Genomic DNA, 25,536 nt, shown 5'->3' on the forward strand with positions numbered 1-25,536 from the left:
TTTGGATAGCTTTTTGGTGATGTATTGTACATTTATTAACAATCCTCTTAGTTGAAGATTCTTTATCCATCAAAGTAGTTTAACAAAATTCTAAATTAATGAACTTTCAAGAAAAAAACTTGGTATCACTATTAAAAATTAGAGGAAAATGTCTATTGAAAACGATAGGAAATCAGATGCATGACTTAAATAATGAATGAAATCAGTTACAAACCTCAAAATTCGAATGTGTAGTGCTCTATTTTTATTCAAATAGTGGTGAGTAACTAAAGAAGAACGTGAGAGGGGGAAGGAGGAGAGAGGTTGGGCTGATGAACATGGGAGGGGGTGGAGGAGAGAGAATAAGTTGATTGGGAATTAAAGGCGTAATTTAGGGGTGCGAATATATTGGGGATTTTTTTTAGGCTATTTTTAAGGAGTGATGTATCTCAATGTATGTCATCCTAAATCTGGTATAAAATTATTAAATAGGGAGATAGTAAGTAATTATTTGACAATATAAATTAGATTAATATATATGGTATGAATGTTTGTGTAATTAGATAATTTTTTTCTTCAATTAAATAGATAAAAATTACCTATTTATAAATCCTTATTTACATATTTTCTATTATTTCCTAGCATTCCAAAATATTTCAAAAATCCCTCTTTTCCTTCAAAACCTCATTCATTTGGATACATTACTTCTCAACTCCCATACATGTTTCTCTCTTCCTATTTTCACTCCATCAATCTCTTTTTTACTCCCTCAATCAGAACAATTATTTCATTCATTATAATTTTGAATTTTGAATTTTTTTCTATCTCCATTCAATCGATTTCAACTTCCTCAATTGGTAGTTTTCGTCTTCTCCCACTTACCGTTCATCGTTTTGTATTTTTTTATTATTATTATTTTGCATATTCAAAGTCCTGATACATATGGATGATGCGCCTCCTTTTAGCATGGGGATTACCGATATGTTAATCGTGTGTTTACTTATGTATCATGTTTATGTTTCAACAATCAGATACATTACAACTTTATTTGTATATAATGTATCTGATATAAATATTATTGTTGATACATAACCCCAATTATTTCAAACCTAAATCAGTATGAATCATGTTTATCTTATGCATAACTATGCCAATTTTAATTATATTTTAGTACCTGATATATAAAGTACCCACAGTTATGTATCAATACATAACTAAACACACGTAATACAAAGCTGACACAATATATATGGTTATGCATCAAAATTCATGTATCAGATTTGTATTAGGTGTGTTTAGTCATGTATCCGAATTACCTTCTATGATATATTTGATGTCTATTTTTGTCCTCAATTCATCAATTTTTACCCGATACATAGAATACCCATTGTTATGTATCAGATACATAACTAAATACACCTAATACAAAGCTGACACAATACATATGGTTATGTATCAATTTTGTATTAGGTGGGTTTAGTCATGTATAATAATTACCTTCTACGATGTATCAGATCTCAATTTTTTTTCTCAGTTCTTCGATCTCCAATTCAGCTGCAATGGCTGATTTCAAATTCACAAACGAAATATTTTCTCCAACAATGATTCCATCACTTTTGTATCTTTCATACCTCACTTCAGATTTTCATATTCCTGAATGTCTCAGCAAATCGAGATATTCATGATGTATCTTCTCCAATTTTTCTTCAATTTTGAATCAAAATTGAAAGGCTTCTAGATGATCTGCTTGAACAATTCTGAAATTTGAATTTTTTAAAGTTGTTGCGCTTTGTGAGGGATTGATTAGTTGTGTAAAATATGTGACTGGATGGTTTATGGGAAATTGATTTGATTTTTAGCGTAACAAAAGGAAGGTAATGTATCAAGTTACTATGTGTCTGAAGTGGTAGTGATGTATCCGAAAGTGACAAAACTTAAGAAATTTTTGTAATTAGAAAAAAAATACGGATATGATGTAATTAGCTTTTAACACAGGATTTGCGTAAATTATACCACTTTCATTTGTGGGCCTAAATTATACAACTTTCATTTGTTGGCCCACACGGAATCTGACACAACACATAAACTCAACACATTCATGAAAATGAACCCAACACCAAAAATAACCCAGCTATTCTAAAGGCCCGGCTGCTCGTTTTACACGGCGAAACCATTTCTAATTTTTTTATCATCAAAATAATAAGATGTTTAAAATATAAAGGTTTGAACATTATTAATCTATTCTTAGTTTTGAACTTATAAAGATTTGAATTTCATGAATTTATCCTTAAATTTGGTCTTATAAAGGTTTGAATCTTTAGTTTTGACTTATAATAATAGTTTGAACCCGATAAATGTATCCATGATTCTGAACTTATAAAGGTCTAAACTCCATAAGTTACTTCTTGAATTTGAAACTCCCATCAAATTTTTAAACCTCGTGAAATCACTTGTTTTTGAGCTTATAATTTATAAAGGTTTGAACCCCATGAATCCTTGATTTTAAACCTCATGAGGTTTTCCTTGATTCTACTTGTTAATCCTTCGAATTCCAGTAGCATCTAGTGGAGTTGTTTTGTGTTTTCATTCAAAATATTTTCCAAATCAAGATAGTGACTAAATGGCTAATATTTGATAGCAAGTATTAAAAGTGGTTATTTACGTATTCCATAGAAATTTTGCTGATGAAAACTCTACATATAATTTGATGGTAGCAAATATACCACAAAATAACAGAAGAATGGGAGGGAACTCTATATCAACAGATGGAAGAAACTAAAACTGGAAAAATGAACATAGAACAAAAAGTAGAGGATAAACGAGAATGACCAGAAAGCTTGCGCATCATCAATATGCAGAATTGAGACAAAGAATGATGAATCCCCCTGGTGAAATACCGTCGGTAAGTTGGCTTCACATACTGCACAATTTTTCGGGAACAAATGAAATAGACGGGACACTGTGCAAACTAATGTTAATAAACTTTCTCATGGTTTTTAAAAAAAAAAAAGAATAAGAAACATGAATCCTATCAGCTCATCATCCTACAAGAAAGTGAATTCCCAGTTCCTGCTGTTTAAATATTTTCACCAACTGAAGTTGTGCTCTAGAATACAAGACTAATAACAGTAGAGAGTACCAACAGCAATGTAAAATATAGCTCTGAGTTTCCAAATATGGTTGTCGCTGAAGATATTTTCTGTTTCCTGAAATATATGTAAGATCAGTTTAGGGGTGCGTTACGAGTAAACCAAAATTATGTGTAACAGAGGCCAGAGATGATATCATACTTTTGCTTAGAAGCAAGGGCACCACAGTAGAGAGCATTTTCAGGCACTGGCATTTCTGTTTTGTTGCTATGATCTTCAGGATTGATAATTCTCATATATGTTTCCTGCCCTAAGTACCACCTGTCCAGGTTTTCTGCTCTGAGGTTCCACACCCCAACATTGTCGAGAGATACCAAAACTGCTGTCCATCCTCCAGGAAAAACCTAAACAAACAGGAACAGGTAAATATATCCTATCCTGTTACAAGGAGCTTTCGATTACTTCAAACTATATAAGAAAACACGGCTGTACAAGACAAACCTGAGTCGTAGACCGGGAAATTGCATCCCATCTATTATAAGATCCCCTGTTGTTCTCAGTCCATTCTCCAAAACCCATCCTGCAGCAAATATGCAAATAATTACATTAACATTCACTTGGTGGGAAGCTACATACAACTAGAATGACAATTTTTTAAGCAGGAGCTATACCCAACGACAAAAAATGAGTAACCATCCATGTGAAAGCTCTGGACTACAGTGTCATTGTTCTGCAATACGATTTCTATAAATCCCTTGTATGTGGCATTGATAATGGAAGTGTCGACCTTGGGTGGTCTGTTCATTGGCTTGGTTGGGAAATCAAGCTTGTAGTCCCCCTTCACATAGTATAGATCAGCAAGCCTAATTGGAGTACCAGGATTTTTGAATGAAATCCCATTAAAAGTAGCTCGAAGCTTTCCATTAATTGACACTGGTGGAACACTCTTTAGGAAATAAACATCTGTGACATTAATTTGACCATAATGGAAAGATCCTTGAGGATTCGGCCGAGCTCCACTTGCAGAAACATTTTGCCTGCAGATATTGCATCAGATTATTCAATGGCATAAAACAGCTAAATTATTCATCATAAGAAGTTTACCAATTTGTATTGCTTGAGATGCCTCAAGGAGTATTGCTAAATAAAAGACGTGTGACCCTAAAGAATTCAATGAAAACATATATGGTGTCCCAACTAAGTATAGCCCACAAATTCGGTTCTGTGATGCTGAAATAATTCCTTCTTTGTCATGGTTATCCATTTTTTAGTTTTGACAAGCCAGTTTCCATTGAATGAAATAGTGAAATGAATAGGTATAAAAAGGAACCAGTAAAAGAACCTGATGGACATGGCCTGATTCAGTGCATAAGATGTGTCATATACATCATTTGGAGGGTCTGGAAGGGGGCCACCTGCCTTCCCTTTGGAGTTGGAATAATGCAAAATACCAACACCAGTTACTTTTTGCCAAATTGTTTGATTTACAAACCTAGCACTCGCCACAATGTAGTAATCACTACTTGCATTCTGATCCATGGTAACCAGAAATGTGTAAGACTGCCCAACATGAATATCTACACTAGTGTAATTCTGCTGTGAAGTGTAATATCCCTCCGTCTCCACCAAGAGTAAATTATGATTTTGAATCCTAAAATTCAAACAAGTGGAGACTCCAACATTGTGCACCCGAACCCGATAGGTTTTGCCTGCAGTATAACATATTATCACATGCAAAGGGTTAAGATTTGTGTCAAACAGCAGAAACATTCATATTACTAGCTTTCAAATAAGATGATAATTTAAAAAACAAGGTCAAAATTTTTAACCAAACAGCTTTCGCAGATCTGATACTTTGCCATGTTTATAAACCATCAACCGCTCTTCAATTTTCTACAAGCTTGATAAAGCATGAACGCTGATATACAGTCTCAAAAGGACAACAACAACAACAACCCAGTGAAATCCCACATCGTGGGGTCTGAGGAGGGTAGAGTGTACGCAGACCTGACTCCTACCAATGTAGGACGGCTGTTTTCGAAAGACCCTCGGCTCAATAAAAACATAGAAAAAGGTCAGACAGGAATATTAGAGTAAATCAGTAGATGACGAAAACGGTCCAAACAGTAGTATAATCAAAGCACAAAAAACAGTAGATATTATTATTAGATAATAACATAAATACCATAAATAACATACGTCAGAATACAGAAAATCATAGTGCGTTAATACGCCTACGAGTAAGGGAGAATAAAACCACTATGTACTAGCCTTCTACCCTAATGTGTGTCCTCCACACCCTCCTATCTAGGGTCATGTGCTCGTTAAGCCGTAAATGCGCCATGTCCTGTCTGATCACCTCTCCCCTAATGTGAAATCTTTTGTGTTTTACTCAAGAATCCATAGGCTAAAGAGAAATTCCAAGCGGACAGATCAATTTGATGATCAAATAAGCAGGCAATTTACTGTCAAATCGCACGGAGAAGGACAACCAATCAATTATATCAAATTGAGACTTAGTTAGCAAGTTTTGAAGAGCTTGACCTGGATCAACATTTATTGTATCGTAATCAATCCCATCAGGTACAAGTGTTGTGTTGTATCTGTATGGGCCTTTTCCATTAATAAGTACTCCATCTGGCATCCCCAATTGCTTCCCATCATCAAGGTCCTTTCTCAAAGCCTGCAATTTGAAAGTAAACCAGAGTTGGCACTAGAAAATTCATACACCATACTGCTTGAAAGAGAGAACAAAAACTGGAAGAGACTAACCTTATGGCTCCGGATGTACCAATCACCAATAATTATCACTATATCCCCATCAGGAGGACTAAAGGGAATAGGGATAATATTACGGTTCGTGACAATAAAAGAACCAAAACCACCAGCTGCCCTCTGCAGGTTGATGGAAGGAGAATAGAAAAAGCTACCAATCTGATCCTTTACTTGAAACTGGTAAGTGAAGTTCCATCCACCAGAAGGGATGGGGCAATTTGTACCTTGAACACCATCTTGCCAGGAAGTACGTCGCATCTGAATTCCAGACCTGCCAAAATTCAAAGAAAAATCAAAAACTGAAGTGGAGAGCACTTAATATCACACAATTCATCATTCACTCTTCCAATTAAGTGTATCAACTAAGCTTAAGATTATAACTTGCAACTTACCAAGTGATAAGAAGATTTTCATCCAATTTGTTCTTCACGTCGACCACAACATTATAATTGGTTGTAACATTAAGGATAGGACCTGGAAATTTCCCGTTCACAGCTATAACCTGCAATTACATATCAAATCACGGCTTATTAACCAACATTAAAAGTCCGGGGCAGAATGGGAGTCCACATCCAATTCATATTCACATAACTAATGTAGAAACTATGCAAGAAAAATTGTATAAAGCCTTGCAGCAATTTTACTATGAATCCTGGATAAGAAAGTAATCTAAACAAATCAAAATAACTCTAGACCTCAATTTACCAAAACAAGGATTATCATAACTTCAGGCAAAGGACTCCCAAAAAAGACCAAAATAGTGACCCTAAGTGGTTCCTTCTAACTTTTACCCAGAAAATGATACTACTGTATAAAGAACAAAATCTTAAAAAGTATCAGGAAAAAATGAAATTGACATGTTTATCGAATAAGACCATAAACATTTTCATCAACATAACATTAAAATTAGGAATAGCTCCAGAAAACCCCACATTTGAATTAGATTCAAAATTAAAACCCAGCCCAACTGTTGTTTTAATCCTAAACAGGAAAAGGGAAAAAGAAAAAGAACTCCATAGTAACATACCAAATAAGTAACCTAACAGTCCAAGATTTGAAAAAAAAAAACGACTGGGTTGCTGAAATTGGGAACCTTCTGGGGACGGGGAAAATGATTCTTTCGTAAAAATCTTTGTTGCAACGCCAAAAAAGAAAAGGGGGTTGGTTGATTGAAATGAAAGAGGGGTTAACCTGTTGGGGAACGCCAAGAGGAGAAGCGGTGATATAGGAGTACTCCAATTCAAAATTAGCAAAAGGGTCAGCGGCGAAACAGAGTGTGAAAAACAGAGCAATGCAGCACACACGATGCACAAGCATAAAAGAAGAAGCCATTGAAGACTCAATCGAAAAAGAAAATGGGGCGTAAAACTAACGTTTTTATACAGAGCGATTTTTTGGTAACAGATTTCTTGCGTGTGTGAAAACAGCCTTTTACATGAGAGTGAAGGTGTGTACTATGGTGTGATAATAGTGTGAAGAGAGTCGCAGAGAAGAGAGAAGCAGAGAGTCTTTTAAAATCTCTTTTTGTCTTTTTGTTTTTCTGGTTGGGGTATGTTTGTAGGGTTTTTCCTTTTTCTTTTCAAATGTTTGTATAGTTTTTTGAAATGAGTAATTTTAGCTTTTTGGCCAAAATTTTAGGAGATCAAAAATATTTATTTTTCAAAAGTGAGGTATTTAATCAAATTATTTGGTGAAAATATGTATTTTTGAGGGTAGAAGAAAATGTTTTTCGGAAGTTAAAAAAATGTGGGTTTTCTTTTGAAACACTTTTGAAAAAAATAAATGTAAATGAACTTTTAAAAATATTGATCAAACACTGATTGTTATCTAAAAGTGTTTTTAAATTTATTGTCAAATACAATTGTTTCTGGTAAATGTACTTCTTCTCTGCAATTTTAGAAACAAAACTTTTCAAAATAATCAAATTTTAAAAATGTGATCAAACAAATTAAGTTAAAAAAAAAAACAAGAGAGAACAGAATGGGTGACAAAATAGTTTATATATTTCGATTTAAATTATATAAATGCATATCCCTTATTTTGAGCTATAGAAATATGTGGCAAAATGTGTGTTCATAAAGATACGGTCAAGCTGATTTTACATGAAAATTTTCAATGTATTATTTTTTTTGTGATAAATTATTAATTTGTATACGATCAAGTCATGTTTATTTATTATAATATATAATTTTATATTATTAGATCATATTTATCTATTATAATAAATATTTTTTATTATTATTATAAATTTAACATTTTAAGGATTCTTTAGGTAATATAATAGTTTTCAAATTATATTAACGATGTATGCTCAGTTAAATAGTTAAAAATATCTTTGTGAAGAAGATTTTAACCTATAAAAATACCATTCAAATTAAGTGATTCTTTGCCTGATTAAAGTTTGTTTTTATTTTCTTCTTCTCACATAACTAATGTAACACAATTAGTGAACTAAAATTATTTATTATATTTATTAAACAATTTTCAGGGATTCAACTTGCATTAAGTCACAATGATTCTTTGATGGATTTCGGGTGTTCACGATTTAGGGAGAAGAAATCAAATCCTAAAATGGAAACAAATTGAGTAAAGAAATTAATTTTATTTGGTGTGATGTGTCTCATACTCAAGATTCAAGGTTATTGTCACGCCACGAGTTTACACTCTAGGTATGGTTAGCACTCAAAAATCATTGTTGGTTCTCAAGCGAATTCTTGATCTGGCTGACTCACTAAGCGAAAGACTTAACTCATAAAATAGAATTTAGATAGGCATAAATAAGTATAAGAACTTACTAATAAGTCTAGTTTAAAACTCAAAGCTCAAATATATATATAAAAGAGACATAACTCAATTTTTTCAAAACATACTCATATGAATAACTAAATACTGTCTGACTAGTTTATGAAACCTGTAACTACTGACCCTGAAATAGGTACAGGGACAGGCCCACAGCTATCTCAAAATGAATAATAAGGACCGAAAATTAATGACTCAAGAGCTCATCTGAATGCAAAGAGGTCTCACCAAGGAGCTGGAAGGAACTGATCTTCAACGATTCGCCTATTGAGGATCTCTAATACATGTGTCTATATTATAAAACAATGCAGGTTGAATGATGTCAATACATTAAATATACGGTTATGTAATATAGCTGCAATATATAGAATGTACTCAACTGGGTGTAAAGAAATAAAAAATTAAAATCATTTATCTTTACAAAATACTTACTCATCTCTGAATTCAACAATATAAAGTAATATGGTAAAAATATTCTTTAACTTTATTTGAGAATTCTCTAACTGACAATCATCACTATGAGCTAAATGATGATACAATGTCTCGTCTACGCTACCAGAACAGTCCTACAACTTGTCGATGTATAAAACGTGTTAACTAAGTGAATCCACTAAGCTTTGCCTGAAGGCACTAGGGAAATCATCTAAAAAATATGAATCATTTACCCATGTTGGTTACATGGTTTATGAGGACTATGAGTTGATTGAACTCGTCCCCATATCGATAGTCAATACTACTCTCAGTAATTATATACTCATGCTCAATGTATAAAAACATTCTCGTTGTCAATTGAGGTAATTACTCAAAAGATCCTCTTAAAAGAGGTATAGCTCTGAAGTATCTCTAAACTCATAAACTATTTAGAAATCAAAATTTCTCTTTTTTCAATGTAAAAAGTAATACATTTGGGAATACCTAGTTCCCTTATACTCTTGCTCAATTCATATTTAAAACTTCTTTCTCAAAACTTATCTTTTGCACTCATTATAAATCAATTCAAGACAACATTTGCTTTTAAAAAGACTTCTCAATTATAATTCAATGAATACTCAAAAAACAGGGTTCATACTAAAAGATAGCCATGAACAATAAAATCAAGAATCTCAAATGCACAATATACAACATCTTCAATAATTAGGGATAGAAATTCAAAACTCAACGAATACTATTCATCTCACTCAAAACTAAGGACAACATCCTAGATTACTCTTTTAGTGAATTTGGATAGATGTAGGGCATGAGGATGAACTCAATTCTTACATATCTGGAACGAAGATTATCTTAAGCGAAATTCGAAGACTTTGCTGGAAACTCTTGAACCCTAGTATTTCTTCTTCTCTCCAATTCTTGCTCTCAAAAGATTGTACGTGTTAATGAGAGAAAAATCCCGTTGGATACTGATAAAGAACTAATTTTAGTCCCAAAACGTCTTGAGTTAAGTTTGAAAAAAGTGAGAAAAGAGCAGAATTCCTCTCATCAAAACTCGGTGAGGCATTTCACAAGGGCCCCTTCACGGGCTGTGTAACTCTTCACTGACTATGAAGGCGCCCCTGAAGAGGTGCTGGAAAAAGTCTCTGAAGGGCGTGGTTCCACGGAATATTTCCACGGCTCGTGGAGACTTCCATGGCTCATAGAGACTTCCACGGCTCGTGGAGGGTTCTGTGAAGGTAGGGGAACTAGCTTGTGAAAGGGTTGGGTTCACGGACCCCTTCCATGGCTAGTGGAAGCTTCCACGATTTATGGAGGGGTTCGTGGAGGTGAATGGGGAAGGGAGGGTTTCACAGCTCCCTTCCACGGCTCGTGGTGGCTACCACGGCTCGTGGAGGGGCTCATGAATGTGACTGTCAGCCCGCTGCTCAACTTTTCTCTTGGTCTTCGAGATCAATCTAAGTTAGAATAGTACGGGGTGTTACTATTATTTATTTGATTTTAAAAATAGAAGCAATAATTAAACCGACAAATTATATACATAATTTTTATAATATATATACACAATATATTATTTTTATAAATAAATTTTTATGTGAAAAATAACACTCTAATTTAATAGAGTAAGGTATGATGTGTCTTTTATTTGTACTATAATATCAGTCGTTTATGCATTATTCAGTAAATTTATGTTGTATAATACATTTGATTAGCTAACAATATAAGCTTAAAGTTAAACATAATTGGAGTTTTAGTATAAGAATTATAAAATACGAAATGACACGAAATAATTCCTTTTCTTTTTTACTAAACTTTTGTTTTTTTATCTGTTTTGAATGAATCATTTCTTTTATGTTCGTGTATGATTAATAATCAAAAAAAAATTAAACCAAACTAAATCGAAATCGATAACAACCAAATTGATATGTTATATTTGATTTGATTTGATTTGTTTAAAAATTTAAAAATTGATTGAATTAGTTTGATTTTTATTTTGACCAATAACCAACTCAAACTGATCCCTAAATAATCCTTAGCTACACCACCACAAATTCTTGTTATTTTATTTTCTTGGATATATACTCCTTTGTGTAGGTATGGGGGAAATATATAAGAATAACGAGGGTTTAATTAATTTATTTATTTTCCAACTTAGGTAGGAATTGTAATTATTATGTACCAAAAATAACCTCAAACGCAATTTACCTTCTCCAAATTTAGAAAACATGGAGTGCATTATTTTTATTTATTTTTGGTAAACTAGAAAGATAAACATAGAAAAGATTCAATACAAGATTTTGATGGAGTGATCATTCAAATAAATTAGGAGTAGGACAAAAGAATCCACTTAATTATTGATATGCCTAGGTGGCAATGATCACAAAAGCAACCGGGGATTGCCGGTTAGACGAATTTTTATTTTTCTCATTTAATATTTGTATTAAAGTCCAATTAATTCAAATTCACTTTAAATAAATTCCATAAAAAAAATACTTTCAATTCAAACTCAACATCTTTAATTAATATTAAAATAATCTTATCCACTACATTATTAAACGTGTATTTCGATGAAACCAAGTTAAGCAGAAGCAAATGGAAGAAGAAGAAAAACTCTCCTTCCAACGTTCATATTATTATTATTATTTTTTGCGCCAAATGGTTTAAAGGCCCCACTTTGATGTGGTCCCACGCGAAAACCGAAACACACGCTCGTTTTGCGCTTTTCTTGTGAACTTCAATTTCCCCTCCCTCTCACACTTTGGTCAAATTTTGCATGATTTTATTGCTTACTTGCGTTTGCTTCTTTTCTCTTAAAAACTATTTTCAAAAACTAATTTTCAGGAAAAGTTGCCTATATTTGGATAAAAAAAGGAAATGGTCAAACTCGTCGTTTAACTATACGAAATACTTTTACTGTGTTCACACTTCATTCGTCCTAAAATTAACTCATTTCATATGTATTAATAAAAATAATACTCACTTCGTTTAATTTTTAATTATTCATTATTTGAAAAATAAATTTTAATTTTTTACTTTTAATGTATCAAGAAAAATATATTTTTAAAAAAAATTTAATCCTCAACATTAATTATTTATTTTCTAAATTATTTTCAAGATTTAAAATTATTAATTAATATAGGTGTTGTGATAATATACACAGATTAATCATTATTTATTAAGAAATATGCAAAGTTCAAAGATGAACAAGTAAAAGTAAATAGAGAGAGTAAAATAAAAGATATAATTTACTAAGTTATTCATATTTATTAGATATTTCGTGATAGTTGAGCACTATTAAGAAAAAAAATATCTTTAATACAAGGGTAAAATTGAAAAAACATATCAATATTTGTCTTGGATTCTTAAGATTACACTTATTTTGAAACAATGTTATTGTTTTCGAAAGTACTAATACTTTTTGATTTCCAATTTGGTGTCTGAAATCCATGGAGTCCCGACTAGATTCAGATCGCGCACTGCAGGAGAGTGACGCTCCCAACAAAATTCTTATTTTGTCTTTTTATTTTGTTTCAAAATAAGTGGTGGTTCACACCCTTTTACTTTTCATTTTTTTTTCACAAAGTTCAAACATTGCAACAAGTATACTGAAACATCAAAAAAATAATTTTAATATCAAGTTATTATTTTTTGTTGAATCAAATTCTATTCTCGTGTTTTGTTGCCATTATTGAGTTTGGAACCTTGAACAGACTATCGGTGATAAGTCGGAGGAAGGTGAGATGACGTCAAGTCATCATGCCTTTTATGGCCTGGGCGACACACGTCCTATAATGGCCGGGACAAAGGGTCGCGATTCCGCGAGGGTGAGCTAACCCCAAAAACCCATCCTCAGTTCGCATTGAAGGCTACAACTCGCCTGCACGAAGCAGTAATCGCCGATTAGCCATACGACGATGTAGGACTAGTGACTAGAGTGAAGTCGCAACAAGATAGCCGTACTAGAAGGTGTGACTGGATCACCTACATGCCGCTCAACCAAAGAAAGATGATGGAGAGTTGACCGAAATGTGCACTAAATACTTTTCGCTAGATCTCCTCACCCACAATCGGCCCAAAAGGGAAGTACCTTTCCCTCTAGTGGTAGGAAAATCATGATCGGAATAGCGAATCAAAAGCTATGGAACTTGGGTGGGGTCTTTTGTTGAAATGGAATGGTTTTTCTTTTTATCTTTTTATTTATTGTGAATGGGGAATCATTACACATAGTATGGCTTATCAGTGCATTTTTTTGTATTACGCCCCTTGGCGGAATTGCCACATATGAAATTGAGCATAGTTTTGCAAAGAAATCAAGAATATTAACTATTCAATTAAAATGAAATATTACAACTATAAACAGATATTTTGGTTTTCAAATCCAAATTCGTTGGAACAAAAGAGGCCCGGCTGGGGGAAAATGACGTGAATAAGTTAGCATATACTAGTTAGTTAGTTAACATAGATATATTTTAGCTAATTTATAATACGCCACTAACATTTAGCGTTAATTACAGTTCGAGTTTGTATAACTCACTCATTTGTATAATTCAAAATTTGTATAATATAATTTATATAAATTTTGTATAATATAATCTGTATAACCGTTTAAAATTCAGATGTTTGTATTTATATAAATTCGTTATTTTGAGTTTACACAAAAACATCTCAATTATACAAACTCACCCTCAAATTATACAAATCCGCAAATTCTACAAATATGCGAATTATACAAACGAGACATCTTAAATTATAGCTACAGTCCGTAAATATGCAAACTATAGTTAAGAAACATAATTAAGATACTTATAGTATTTATTTGTGAATTTCCCCAATTCTATTACCTAAGATCAACAATGTCTCAAAAACCAATTTTATATCTCAAAAAAACTAAAAAAGATACTTAATAGAATATATAGTATGTTTTTTTAAAAAAAAGAAAAAGAAATAAGGTCTACGTTAAAGGTTGGTGTTATATCACTAATCTTATTGGATCGCCCCTACTTTTTACCTCTCAGCTTTTACCAATTCCAACGATCTTATTAATCCTTTTTAACCAAAAATACAAAAACAGTGCAACATTTGTTCCGCTACAGCACGTAAATCATCTTCGGTCAAAACAGAGTAAAATGAGAGCGCAACTATCAACAAACAGGGTCTAACGCTACATCAAAGCAAATCACTCATAACTATATATGTTAATTTGTCTAGAGGGTTGGGATTTGACGATAATGAAGTTAATATTTTTCAAATACAAACGATAATAAGGTTTATATTTTTCATAAATATATGATTTATAAAGTATCACTCTACACTTTGTTTGGATGGTTGTTACTTATTGTTTCATAATATTTCGTATTGAACTGTATTGTGTTGTATTGTGTTGTTTGAATGAATACAACGTCTAGATTGATTGTATCGTTCTCCGTCGTTACATAATGTGACATATTCATAATTTGAATGATAAGCGTATAAGAAACTATATCATACGAGGTAGAATTACTATGAAAAGATAAAGTAAATGATAAAATATAATTATTTAATAATAAGTGAAACGAAAATGAGAAGAAAAGATTAAGAAAACGACGCGATCACACCAAATCGGTCATTACACAAAATGGACCTTTTTGTCGTTACCTAACGATAAATTTAAATAATAAGATACGATATAATTTAAATAGCAATCAAAACAAATATTATATTTAGACTTACAATACAATACAACAAAACACTAACTAACGGATAACAACCACCACACAACCAGACCCCTCTCAGGTTGATGCATGTTTTCTTGTCGACTTATCCACTGTCCCTAGTGTCATATTTATATTAGTTTTTTGATTAATCACTCATCTTCACACAACAAAAAAGAAAAAAGAGAAAAGAGAAAAGAGAGGATGTTGCAAAAAGTCCAAAGACTTAATGAGTAATTTGAAGTTGAAATGGCGTGATAGGTGGGCATATGACGGGAATGAGTATAAATAAAACATAGAAGAGAATAATTTAAGATGGTTGGTTATACATGAATTTAGGCATATTTATTATTTCCTAAAATAAAAGTTAGGGGGCCTAGCTGTTTGCCAGTTAATGATAATAAACCAAATTCTATTATATTGAAAATGGAGAATACTCAATATTCAATATTTTACCTGTTTTGTCCAAATTTGATCGACTTGTTGGCTTACGCTACGCATTTCTTTTTAATTTACAAAAAAGAAATAAAAATGACAGGTCATTTGTTTGAACATAAACCTTTTTTATTTAATCATAATTAATTAACATGTACTTTTTTACTTCATTGAATCACTAAACTATGGTTGATAATTAATATAAGACAAATTTAGGGTTTAAATCAGAATTATGAGATTTCAAATAAGAAATTAACAGTTGATGATGCTTCCACTAAAGCTTTACCATTGATGAATTAATTCTTTTTCATTATTTGTCGATCGTCTCCACTTCTTATTTCTAGTAGTTTTCTTTTTTTATATTTTATAATAATAGTATATGTTTGGTTGAAGGAAATGGTCGCACTCATAGATATAAAGTTTTTCATCCATATGTTTATGGTTAAGAATCATTATTTGAATCTTAAAATCAAGATCAGAAATTATGAGGAGCTAGGCTATCATAGTTACATTTAACGTGATTTGAGCCGGATTTTATTATCTTGATTGAGACTCCCAAAACAAATGGATTATTATAATAAGTAGTAATTAGAATATTGAGTGGTCCAGTACTTAATTATGTTTTGTATGCTGTGTTTCCTCCTCTTAATCTTGTTATAGGAGATTTGGGCCACTTATAAGGTCAGTGTCATCTTAAACTTAATCAAAGTATTAAGCTGTCGTCAATGGCACGTTTGTTGCAGTAGGTAAAGTTGGGCATTACCGGGGAATCGATGATTTATATCGCCATTTAATTTGTTCAATGTAATAATAGTTATTTTTAGAAATATATTTTTATTTTAATTTCTTTATATAAAATTATTTTTTCATGTTTGGTTGACGGACTTTTTTATATATATCAAAATAGAGAAAATGATTAGCATACTTATGGGCAGAAGTTAATTTCATATATGTATTCTGACCTTTAATAAAGTATTATTATCATATTTTGAAAAGTCGTAAATCTTTTTTTTAATTTGATTTATTTATTGCCTTTTAGCTAAGTATTATTGTCGTCGTTTTAATTTGTTTGACTTATTTCGCCATAAAATTTAAGAAAATAAAAAAAACTTTTGAATCTTGTGATCGGTCTTAAATAAAAAATATATCGTAAAATGTAGTAATCTGCTCAAATTATACCTTATAATTAGTGCAACATGATCATGGTCAAATATAGTAACTCAATAAGTTGGGGTCAAATCCCATAGACAATATGGCTAGAAAAGTTTTACTCAAGGTGTATGATTTACTCTACTTTATGTCGAATCATATTTCTAAAAAATTTGCAAGAGATTGATTTTACTAGAGTCTTGATGTAAAGGTTAACTGTTTTTAATAATGGATGTAAAGACCAAAATTGTTTCCCCTTTTGGTAGTTAGTCTCGCATCAATATAGGTCTTAACATGTTGTTTTTGGTGTGCAATGATCTATACCCCATCGTTCAATAGTTTTCAATAGTTGAGCGATTTTTCCATCAACAAATATACCAAGGTGATGAATATTGATGATCATATTTAGCCAAGTAAATTTATAATATTCCTATGTGAAATTTTTAAGCAAGAGTTAACACCTTCAGTTGTTGATAAATAATTCTTCCAACCCTAATTAACCTTTTTAAGTAAATATAAAATTTGTGGCCTGACTAACGTTTGTAACCGTTAATCTTCGTCAAAAGATAGGAAGCAAACATTCATCAACACCCCGTTAATAGTATATTGAAATTTTACATATTCTTAAGAACTTTTTGTTATTCCTGTATCAAAATTAGCAAATCAGAAACAATAAAGATGAAAAATAAAAAAAAGTATTCGAGTCCACAGAATTCACTGTGTCCTTTATTTCCTCCCAAGATAAAATGGATAAACTATTATAAAAGTAGCAATATCTCAAACTTCAATAATTTTAGCGAACTCAAAAGCCAGCAACAAAATTCACACAAAGACTCAACTTTATTTGTAAGAAAATATATGCAGAAAAGGGAAAAATTTGATTTTCAAAAATGAGAGAAAAATCATCTATTTATAGACAACAAAAGGTAGTGTGAACAAGTGCTTATTGTGGCTTATCGGAAAAGTTACAACCCTTTGCAAAAGTCATAATCTTTCAGAAAAGTCGCAACTCTTCAAAAAAGTCACAACTTTTTGGAAAAGTCACAACCTTTCGGAATGATCACAACCCTTTCATAAAGGCACAACCTTTTATTTCCCATTCACACCTTTAAAACCCAACAATCCCCCACATGAATGGGAAAATGTCTATTGTTAAAACATATGCATGAAAAACTGTGTGATTCGTAAGTAAGGAATAATTGCATCTGGATAAGTAGGTTTCCTTTTGAACTTTTTGTAGTGAACATATATCAGAGCTTTGGTGTATACCTAGACAACATAAGTCACATAATCAACTTTTTAACTGTTTTTGGTTCTCATTATTTTGTTCGTTTCAGCCATGAACGCTTCTTGGTTCATAAGTGCGTAGAAAACTGACCTTACCAGATTCTACTTAAAGCCATTTACACTTCACACTTACATAGGTGATTTTTAAATGTGTTATCCCATAGATACACCATTTGATATACCCTGTGTCAAACTTAGAAATCATTAAAAGGTCTTAATACCTTTATCCTTGTTACAGAACAGTCACTGAACATTGTCTCATCATGAGAATGAACCATTAGAAATTATTTTGACAATGTTGAACCATAATGAATGACTTGGTTTGATCTCCTTGAACCTAGATCTTGAAATTTCTAGTCTTCTAGGTAGAGTTACCACCGCGATGATTTTGTCTCGACCATAGTCCTATTTCCGTTGATGATCTCTCAACTCCTTCTCTAGTTAGACCTTTTGTAAGTGGATCCGACACATTATCATTTGACTTTGCATAGTCAATTGTGATAATTCCACTAGAGAGTAGTTGTCTAACGGTATATGATGAGACTTTCCATTATATATCATGCTCCCTGCCCTATATAATGCAATTTGACTATCACAGTGCATGCATACTGGTTCCAAAGACTTGGGCCAAAAAAGAATATCTTTCAAGAAATTTTGGAGCCATTGAGCTTCTTCACCGGCCTTATTTAGAGCGATAAGCTCAGATTTCATTGTAGAGCGAGCGATACATGTTTGTTTGGAAGATTTTCAAGAGACTACTTCTCCATGAAGAGTAAATACATATCCACTCATGGATTTTACTTCATTTGATGCGGTGATTGTTTTAACTACTCCAAAAATCTTTTCATTGTCATCCAATGAGTTTATTGGAATAACTCGTGAACCAACTCAGTTTACTACTAGCACACACTATATCTAATTGCTTACAATTCGTGATATACATCATACTTCTAAATACTCTTGCATGATCTAATTGTGAATCATTTTCACCTTCATTCTTTTAAAGTGTAAAACTCACATCTATTGGAGTCTTAGAAGTACTAAAAATTCAAATTCTTGTACTTGTGTAAGCACCTTTTAGATATAATGAGACTGTAACAATTCTAAACCTTATGGAGTTCTAAGGATTCTTATACCTAAGATCACATCAGCAACTCCAAGCTCTTTCATATCGAAGTCACTTTCTATCATACGTTTAGTAGCATTTATGTCATAAGTGTCTCTATGATGATCAACATACAAACAAATAATGATTTTGTGATTAGGAGTGTCTATAATGTGAACACATTTATCACACTTATCATTCTTGAATCCATTTGCGAACATAATTTGGTCAAACTTTACATGTCATTGTTTGGGTGCTTGTTTTAGTCCATAAAATGACTTAACAAATTTTCACACTTTCTTTCATTTACCAGGAACCACAGAGCCATTGGGCTATTCCGTGTAAATTTTTTCCTTCAATTTTTTATTTAAGAAAGTTATTTTCACATTCATTTGATGAATTTAAAGGTTATATACTGCAGCTAATGCAATTAACATCCGAATGGATGTAATCCTAATTATTGTCAGGTATATGTTAAAAATATCAAGACCTTCTTTTTGTCTAAAGCCTTTGACAACAAGTCTTGCTTTCTAATTATCAATAGTTTCATCAACTTTTATTTTCCTTTTGAAGATCCATTTTGAACACAATTTTATTTTCTAGAGGTAAATCAACCAACTTCCTAGTATGATTGCTCAATATTGAACAAATCTCACTATTGATAACTTCTTTCCAAAAGGATGAGTCTGCAAAGGACATAACTTCTTTGAATGTTTAAGGCTCATGTTCAAGAAGAAATGTTACAAAATCAGATCCAAAGGAAGTAGATGTCCTTTGACGTTTACTACGCCTTGGAATCTCTTTATTAGGTACATTTTTCTTTGGTTCTTCTTGAGGTCGTTTAGATCGTTCACTAGACAATTCAAATTTAGTTTTATATGGATAGATATGTTCAAAGAATTCAGCGTTATCTGATTTAATTACTGTATTGTCATGAATTTCCGGATGTTCAGACTTATGAACGAAAAATCAACATACTTTATTGTTTGTAGCATATCCAATGAATACACAATCCATAGTCTTAGGTCCTATTGTGACCCTCTTAGTTTTAGGAACTTGGACTTTGGCTAGACACCCCACACTTTGAAATATTTCAAGTTGGGCTTTCTTCCTTTCCATTTCTCATATTGAACAGACTGTGTTTTGCTATGGGGCACTCTATTGAGTATATTTGATTTGTTGTAAGGATGACTTTCCCCCACAAGTTTTGTAGTAAATCTGAACTAATAAGTAATGTATTCATCATTTCCTTTAAAGTTTGATTTTTTCCTTTCTGCAATTTCATTAGATTGAGGTGAGTAAGGGGCAGTAGTTTGATGGATGATTCCATTTTCCAAACATATTTCTGCAAAATGATTCATACTCTCTACCTCTATCACTTCTTATCATTTTTATTTTTTACCCAACTGATTTTCAACTTCAGTTTTGTATTTCCTAAAGATTTCTATTGGTTCATCATTACCATTCAACAAATAGACATAACAATAGTGCAATCGTCAATAAAAGTTATGAAATACTTTTTCCCACCACGATATGATGTTGATATCACAAATGTCAGGTGAATCAACTCTAAGGGATTGTAATTCCTTTCAATAGATTTATAAGGATGCTTAGCATACTTAAATTCAACATAAACTTGATATTTTGATTTATTGCACTCAAAATTAGGTAAAACTTTTAAGTTGATCAGTTTTCACAAGGTTTTGTAATTGACATGTCCCAAACGTTCATGTCATAAGCAATTTGACTCAAGCAAGTAAGAATGACTAGAAATATTGAGTTTGAAAAGACCCTCCGTGAGGTTAATCTTTTCCTATAAATATTTTGTTCATACTTATTATAACTTTGTCAACTACAAATATTATTTAAAGTCAACACCATGTTAGATTTCTTTTCCAAGAGGACCTTTCCATAACCTTCAATTTTGATTGTTGCAAAATTACCAGGAACATAGTCTCATCGGGTTGCTTCTTTATAACACAAAGAATGACATATGATTTTTTAAAACTAATATTCATGCCTATACAAATAATTGTATTTTAGTAGACATGTATTTTCATGAAAGATCACAATATTTTAAGTGACACTTTTTTCATAAGAGAACACAACTCTTTTGAACAAGTATATATATTTAATTTGGTAGTTTCATACTAGTCATATCATATCATATACTAGTAAAAGAGAAACTCAACGACCAAAATATACTAGAAGAATCTTGTAGGTCTAAAGTAATACAAGAATGTCATTCAATTTCATATCTTGTGCTTCCACGTTTAAATTAGACATCAAGTCTAATTTTGTCTTTATCACAAGCAAATAACCCCCACATTTTAAAATGTTCTCAAAAATATTTTTCAAGTATTTGAAAATAATTTTCCACATATTTATTTTCTCAACCTTTCAAATGTATACTGTCAAAATAAATATTAGCAGCATAAAACCTCTTTTAAAGATAATTTCTACCAAAGAATTATAGTGCTTCCGTTTTCTTTGACAATCTTTACATATTGTCAAAGTTTAATTCATAGAGGTATCCATTGCAGGCACAAAATCATAAATTTTATGTCACTAGTATATTTTTTTCATTCTGTCACATTTAGACAGACCACTTAGTATTTAAAATACTAACACTAAAGACTGCATCTTTGTACAACTCGTTTCTACTTAACAATGAAGTTTTTATATTTTTCAAATCGTCAATTGAATGAACTTTGAATGCTAATGAAGTTTTTATGGCTTCAAATCAATTTCAATTTTAGATAGAGCAGAAAACCAAGAGGTTTTAATCTTCAGAAACCAAAAATAAAACACTGTTTCTAGTTAATGATGAAGTTTTATATTCTTCAAATCGTTTAACCTTTATATTCTTGACGAAGTTTTTATACTCTTCAAATCGAAATATTCATTCAAACAGAGTGTTTAGTAAATTGGTGAAGTTTTTATATTCTTCAAACCAAATGCGCAATCTGATTTATTCGGTGAAGTTTTTTTATATTTTTCAAATCAAAAAAAGAAGAAAATCAAAAGATTTTAGTCTCCAAACAACAGACACAATCAAATTTCACGCGGAGTAGAAAACTACACAAGTTTTAGTCTCTAAAATAGAATTAGAAAATCACAAGGATATGATTTTCTTTTAAAAAAGCTTTCCATCTTTACCAAGTTTGTTGGCCTGACTTCAAATCTCTGAATGTTAAATTCTGTAGAGCTTCCACGTAGTCAGACCAAATAATATTTTCTTTTCTGAAACAAATTTAATATTCAATGAAGTTTTTATATTCTTCGAATCAAATATTAAACTTTTTTTTCTTCTTCTTTTCTGAAAAAAAAGTGTCTTTCCATCTACGTTCTTAGATCAATATCCTTGAAAGATGCCTCTAATATTGGATGTAATACACACAAAAATATTTCTCTACACAATTTTATCACAACAGATAATAAATCTTTGAAAATAGTTTGTGAAAACTTTTAAGCCAATAACACATTATTTAACTTAACCATCTTTGACTAAGGTTATGGTAAGGAAAAAAAGAATATACTACTTTGTAGTATCAAGTCTAAGATTCCTTCATAATGTACTTACTTAGACATAGCAAAATCATATAAATACCATGACAATGGCTTCTAAGATCTGTCGTGCCCCAATTCAAAAATCTCAAACTTCAATACTTTCAAATACAGGGAAAAATAGTAAATTCCTTAAGCTTGTTATTTCTGTATCAATGTTAGCAAACCAGAAGCAATAAAGATGAAAAATAAAAAATAGTATCCGCGTCCACAAAATTCATTATGTATACTTAAAGAATTTAATACCCTCAATGTACTCGAGGTTATGGATTATTTTCTCCCAAGATAAAATGGATAAACTATTAAAGAAGTAGCGGTACCTCAAATTTCAATAATTTCAGCAAACTCAAAAGCCAACAACAATATCACACAGACTCAACTTTGTTTGTAAGAAAATATATACATAAGAGGGAGAAATTCGATTTTCAAAAATGAGAGAAAAATCTTCTATTTATAGACAACAAAGGGTAGTGTGAACAGGTGCTTATTGTGGCTTATTAGAAAAGTTACAACCCTTCGCAAATGTCACAACTTTTCAGAAAAGTCGCAACTCTTCAAAAAAGTCACAACTTTTTAGAAAAGCCACAACCTTTCGGAAAGTCACAACCTTTCGTAACGGTCACAACCCTTTGAAAAAGTCACAATCTTTCGAAAAGTCACAACCTTTCGGAACGGTCACAACCCTTTAGAAAAGACACAATCTTTTGTAAAGATCACAATATTTTATTTCTCATTCACACCTTTAAAACCCAACGCTTTTCACCATTGATTCAACAATTCCTAGAAGAAATTTAGTTACTCATGACAATAATAAAGCAAAATACAAATATTGAGTGCATAGTACTTGCGTACATCGAATTACAAACCAAAGTTATTGAGTTCTTGAATTCAAAAATCATAACAAAGTATCAAAATAACGAGACAAAAATTGTACGCCGGGTTTCCTGCTAATATATGACAACCTTGCATAAAAAATATATGAAAATTATTTATCAACACTTTACAAATGAGTCCTAATCAAACTAAAACGGATCCATTGTTGCTCTTATGGTTCATGCGAGGCTTTTACGGTCCATCCTCCTCGCCATGGACGGGTCTTCCTCCTTTGCATCTATTCTCTTTTAGAGTCACGATAACTTCTACAGCCCATAAAAGTGTTTTGCGGCTCTTCAAAATTATCTGATCAAGTAGGTATAGATGTTAATTTTAAAGACATTTTATAAGAATAAAAGGGGAATAATGAAGAAAAATTAGATGAGAGCGACTTTTATTTTGATAGCTCAGATTCAGATAGTAAGAATAAGATTAATAAAGATGGGAAGAGTTTGTTGAGAAAAAAGATGTTGTACCACTATCCAATAATGCAAGTTCCAAAATCTACTTTAACTCAACTATAAAAAGAATATTATTCCAATTGTATATTTGTGAATCATATTGAGTTAAAGTAGACAATGCAAATTTACCTTATTTAGAAGTGTGTGAACCTTAAGTTGAAACCTAATGAAAAGAAAAGGATCATAACAAAGTGTAAGAACGGTTATTTCGTGCATATTCTTAGAAGTACATATGGTAACACTGAGAACTATAGTATGAAGATATACTTTCATGTTCATGGTGTACGTATCGATCGGTTCGGTTCGATTTTAAGTATTATAACGTTCTTGTTGTGAATACTTACAATTCACAACTCTAGCCATCTCCTAACCTTTGCCATTGTCGTTGCAAACCATAGCCGTCGCCGTTCTTAGTTCTTTAGATTTTGACATTGTGAACCTAAAGTAACACTAACTCTTAAAGGGTAAATATAGTGTGAATTGTAAAGTAGTGTGAACTGTGAATTGTGTAGGGTACTGATAATCTGAAATAGTAATTATATTAATATATTTTGTTTGATACTTTGATATTTATGTATGAGTAAAAATTAAAATAGTAAATTGTTATAGTCTTAATGAGTTATCGGTTTACCCAATAACCCAATATTAAAAAACCAATACCGAACCGATAACTCAATATTTTTTTTATAAAATTATTAAAATACCGTTAACCCAATAACAAACACTTTTTTTGACTCAATTTATAGGTCAGTTCGATTTTTGCACACCACTATTCATAAATATTGCAAAGGACCAAAAAAAATTATATAACCCACCATAAATTGCTAAAAATTTAGGAACAAAATTATCAGTGATTCTTAAATCAAGCTCCATCAAATTTAAGCATGGATAAAAAAAAGTCACATGAAATATATGTTAGTAAAATTATTTGTAGAAGCGCAAAACTTGTAGCTATGAATGATCATATGGGAGATTTTAGAGAAGAATTTGTAGGTTGTACAATTATATTGAGTTAAAGTCTACTAATCTTGCAATTATTATAGTGATAATGACATCTAACAATACAATTTCTAAGAAAAAGGTGTTTATGTATGTTTGTCTTGAAACACTAAAAAGTGGATGTCTAGAAGGGTGCAGAAGTATAATTGATTTTGACGGTACAGTCCTGTCACGATCCAATCCACCAGGCTGTGCGTGCATCTACTATATATTCTAAGTAGGAGAACCTTTAACCCCTTATATAAGAACAGTTGCAGAATTTAAAATAATTTGAATAAATTAAACAAAAATTCTAAAGAAAACTATATTAAAGACCAGCTTATACGATTATACAAAATCCCCCAAGAATACTAGTCTAGACAGATACAAGAGCTACTAAAAGTAAAAATAAAATAAAAGACCAATGACCTAACTTCCACCAAGATAAGGGACAAATAGAAGCTCTTGGAGGATCGTCTTTGTCTTCACCTAAGAGACATAACTAATCCTGCAACCAGACTACGCCAAGTGGCATAGAAAGAGTAGTATCAGTACAAACAACACGTGCTGGTAGGCATCATTACTCAATCTGATACCCACCACATACTATATGAACAGAGAAATAAGAGATATCATAATACTTAAAATTCCTCAATTTAGTCACCCCAGCCCAATAAGTGCACTCCTTATTCCCACCCTTAGGGTATTCACCATCCTAAACAACACGGTTCCTCTACCATCCTAGTTACAACATAAAAGCCTGTGGGTTAGGAACCTACCTTACTATTATTCCATCATCCCAATAGTCCTCACCTAACAACCTTAACCATTTAATGATTTCGTCCAACACTTACTAGTTGGTCTAATTGTCTCACCACATAAAGCATATCCGTCTAACAACCACACTCTTCAACTCACTT

The 25,536-nt window shown here is 31.8% G+C and overlaps 1 protein-coding gene across 1 annotated transcript; it reads right to left on the minus strand.

Moving 5' to 3' along the window:
- Window positions 1-2,804: 2,804 nt before the first annotated feature.
- LOC129896110 (monocopper oxidase-like protein SKS1) lies at window positions 2,805-7,400 on the minus strand. The gene is made up of 9 exons (XM_055971935.1): window positions 7,035-7,400; window positions 6,236-6,345; window positions 5,841-6,114; window positions 5,613-5,751; window positions 4,411-4,777; window positions 3,740-4,105; window positions 3,570-3,648; window positions 3,270-3,472; window positions 2,805-3,185 (listed from the first exon to the last, which is right to left on the minus strand). The coding sequence occupies exons 1-9, from the start codon at window positions 7,173-7,175 to the stop codon at window positions 3,086-3,088; spliced, it is 1,779 nt and encodes a 592-aa protein (XP_055827910.1). The 5' UTR covers window positions 7,176-7,400; the 3' UTR covers window positions 2,805-3,085.
- Window positions 7,401-25,536: the final 18,136 nt, after the last annotated feature.

Source organism: Solanum dulcamara, chromosome 7 (genome assembly GCF_947179165.1).
Source record: "Solanum dulcamara chromosome 7, daSolDulc1.2, whole genome shotgun sequence".
Classification (NCBI taxonomy): domain Eukaryota; kingdom Viridiplantae; phylum Streptophyta; class Magnoliopsida; order Solanales; family Solanaceae; genus Solanum; species Solanum dulcamara.

What these genes read in the sequence shown, in the direction of transcription:
- LOC129896110 (XM_055971935.1), bottom strand. Translation starts at nt 7,175, where the DNA reads ATGGCTTCTTCTTTTATGCTTGTGCATCGTGTGTGCTGCATTGCTCTG. An exon ending in GAAAATCTTCTTATCACTTG is followed by an intron (nt 6,115 to 6,235) that starts GTAAGTTGCAAG and finishes GAATTTTGGCAG; the next exon opens with GTCTGGAATTCAGATGCGAC. An exon ending in TTTCCCGGTCTACGACTCAG is followed by an intron (nt 3,473 to 3,569) that starts GTTTGTCTTGTA and finishes CTGTTTGTTTAG; the next exon opens with GTTTTTCCTGGAGGATGGAC.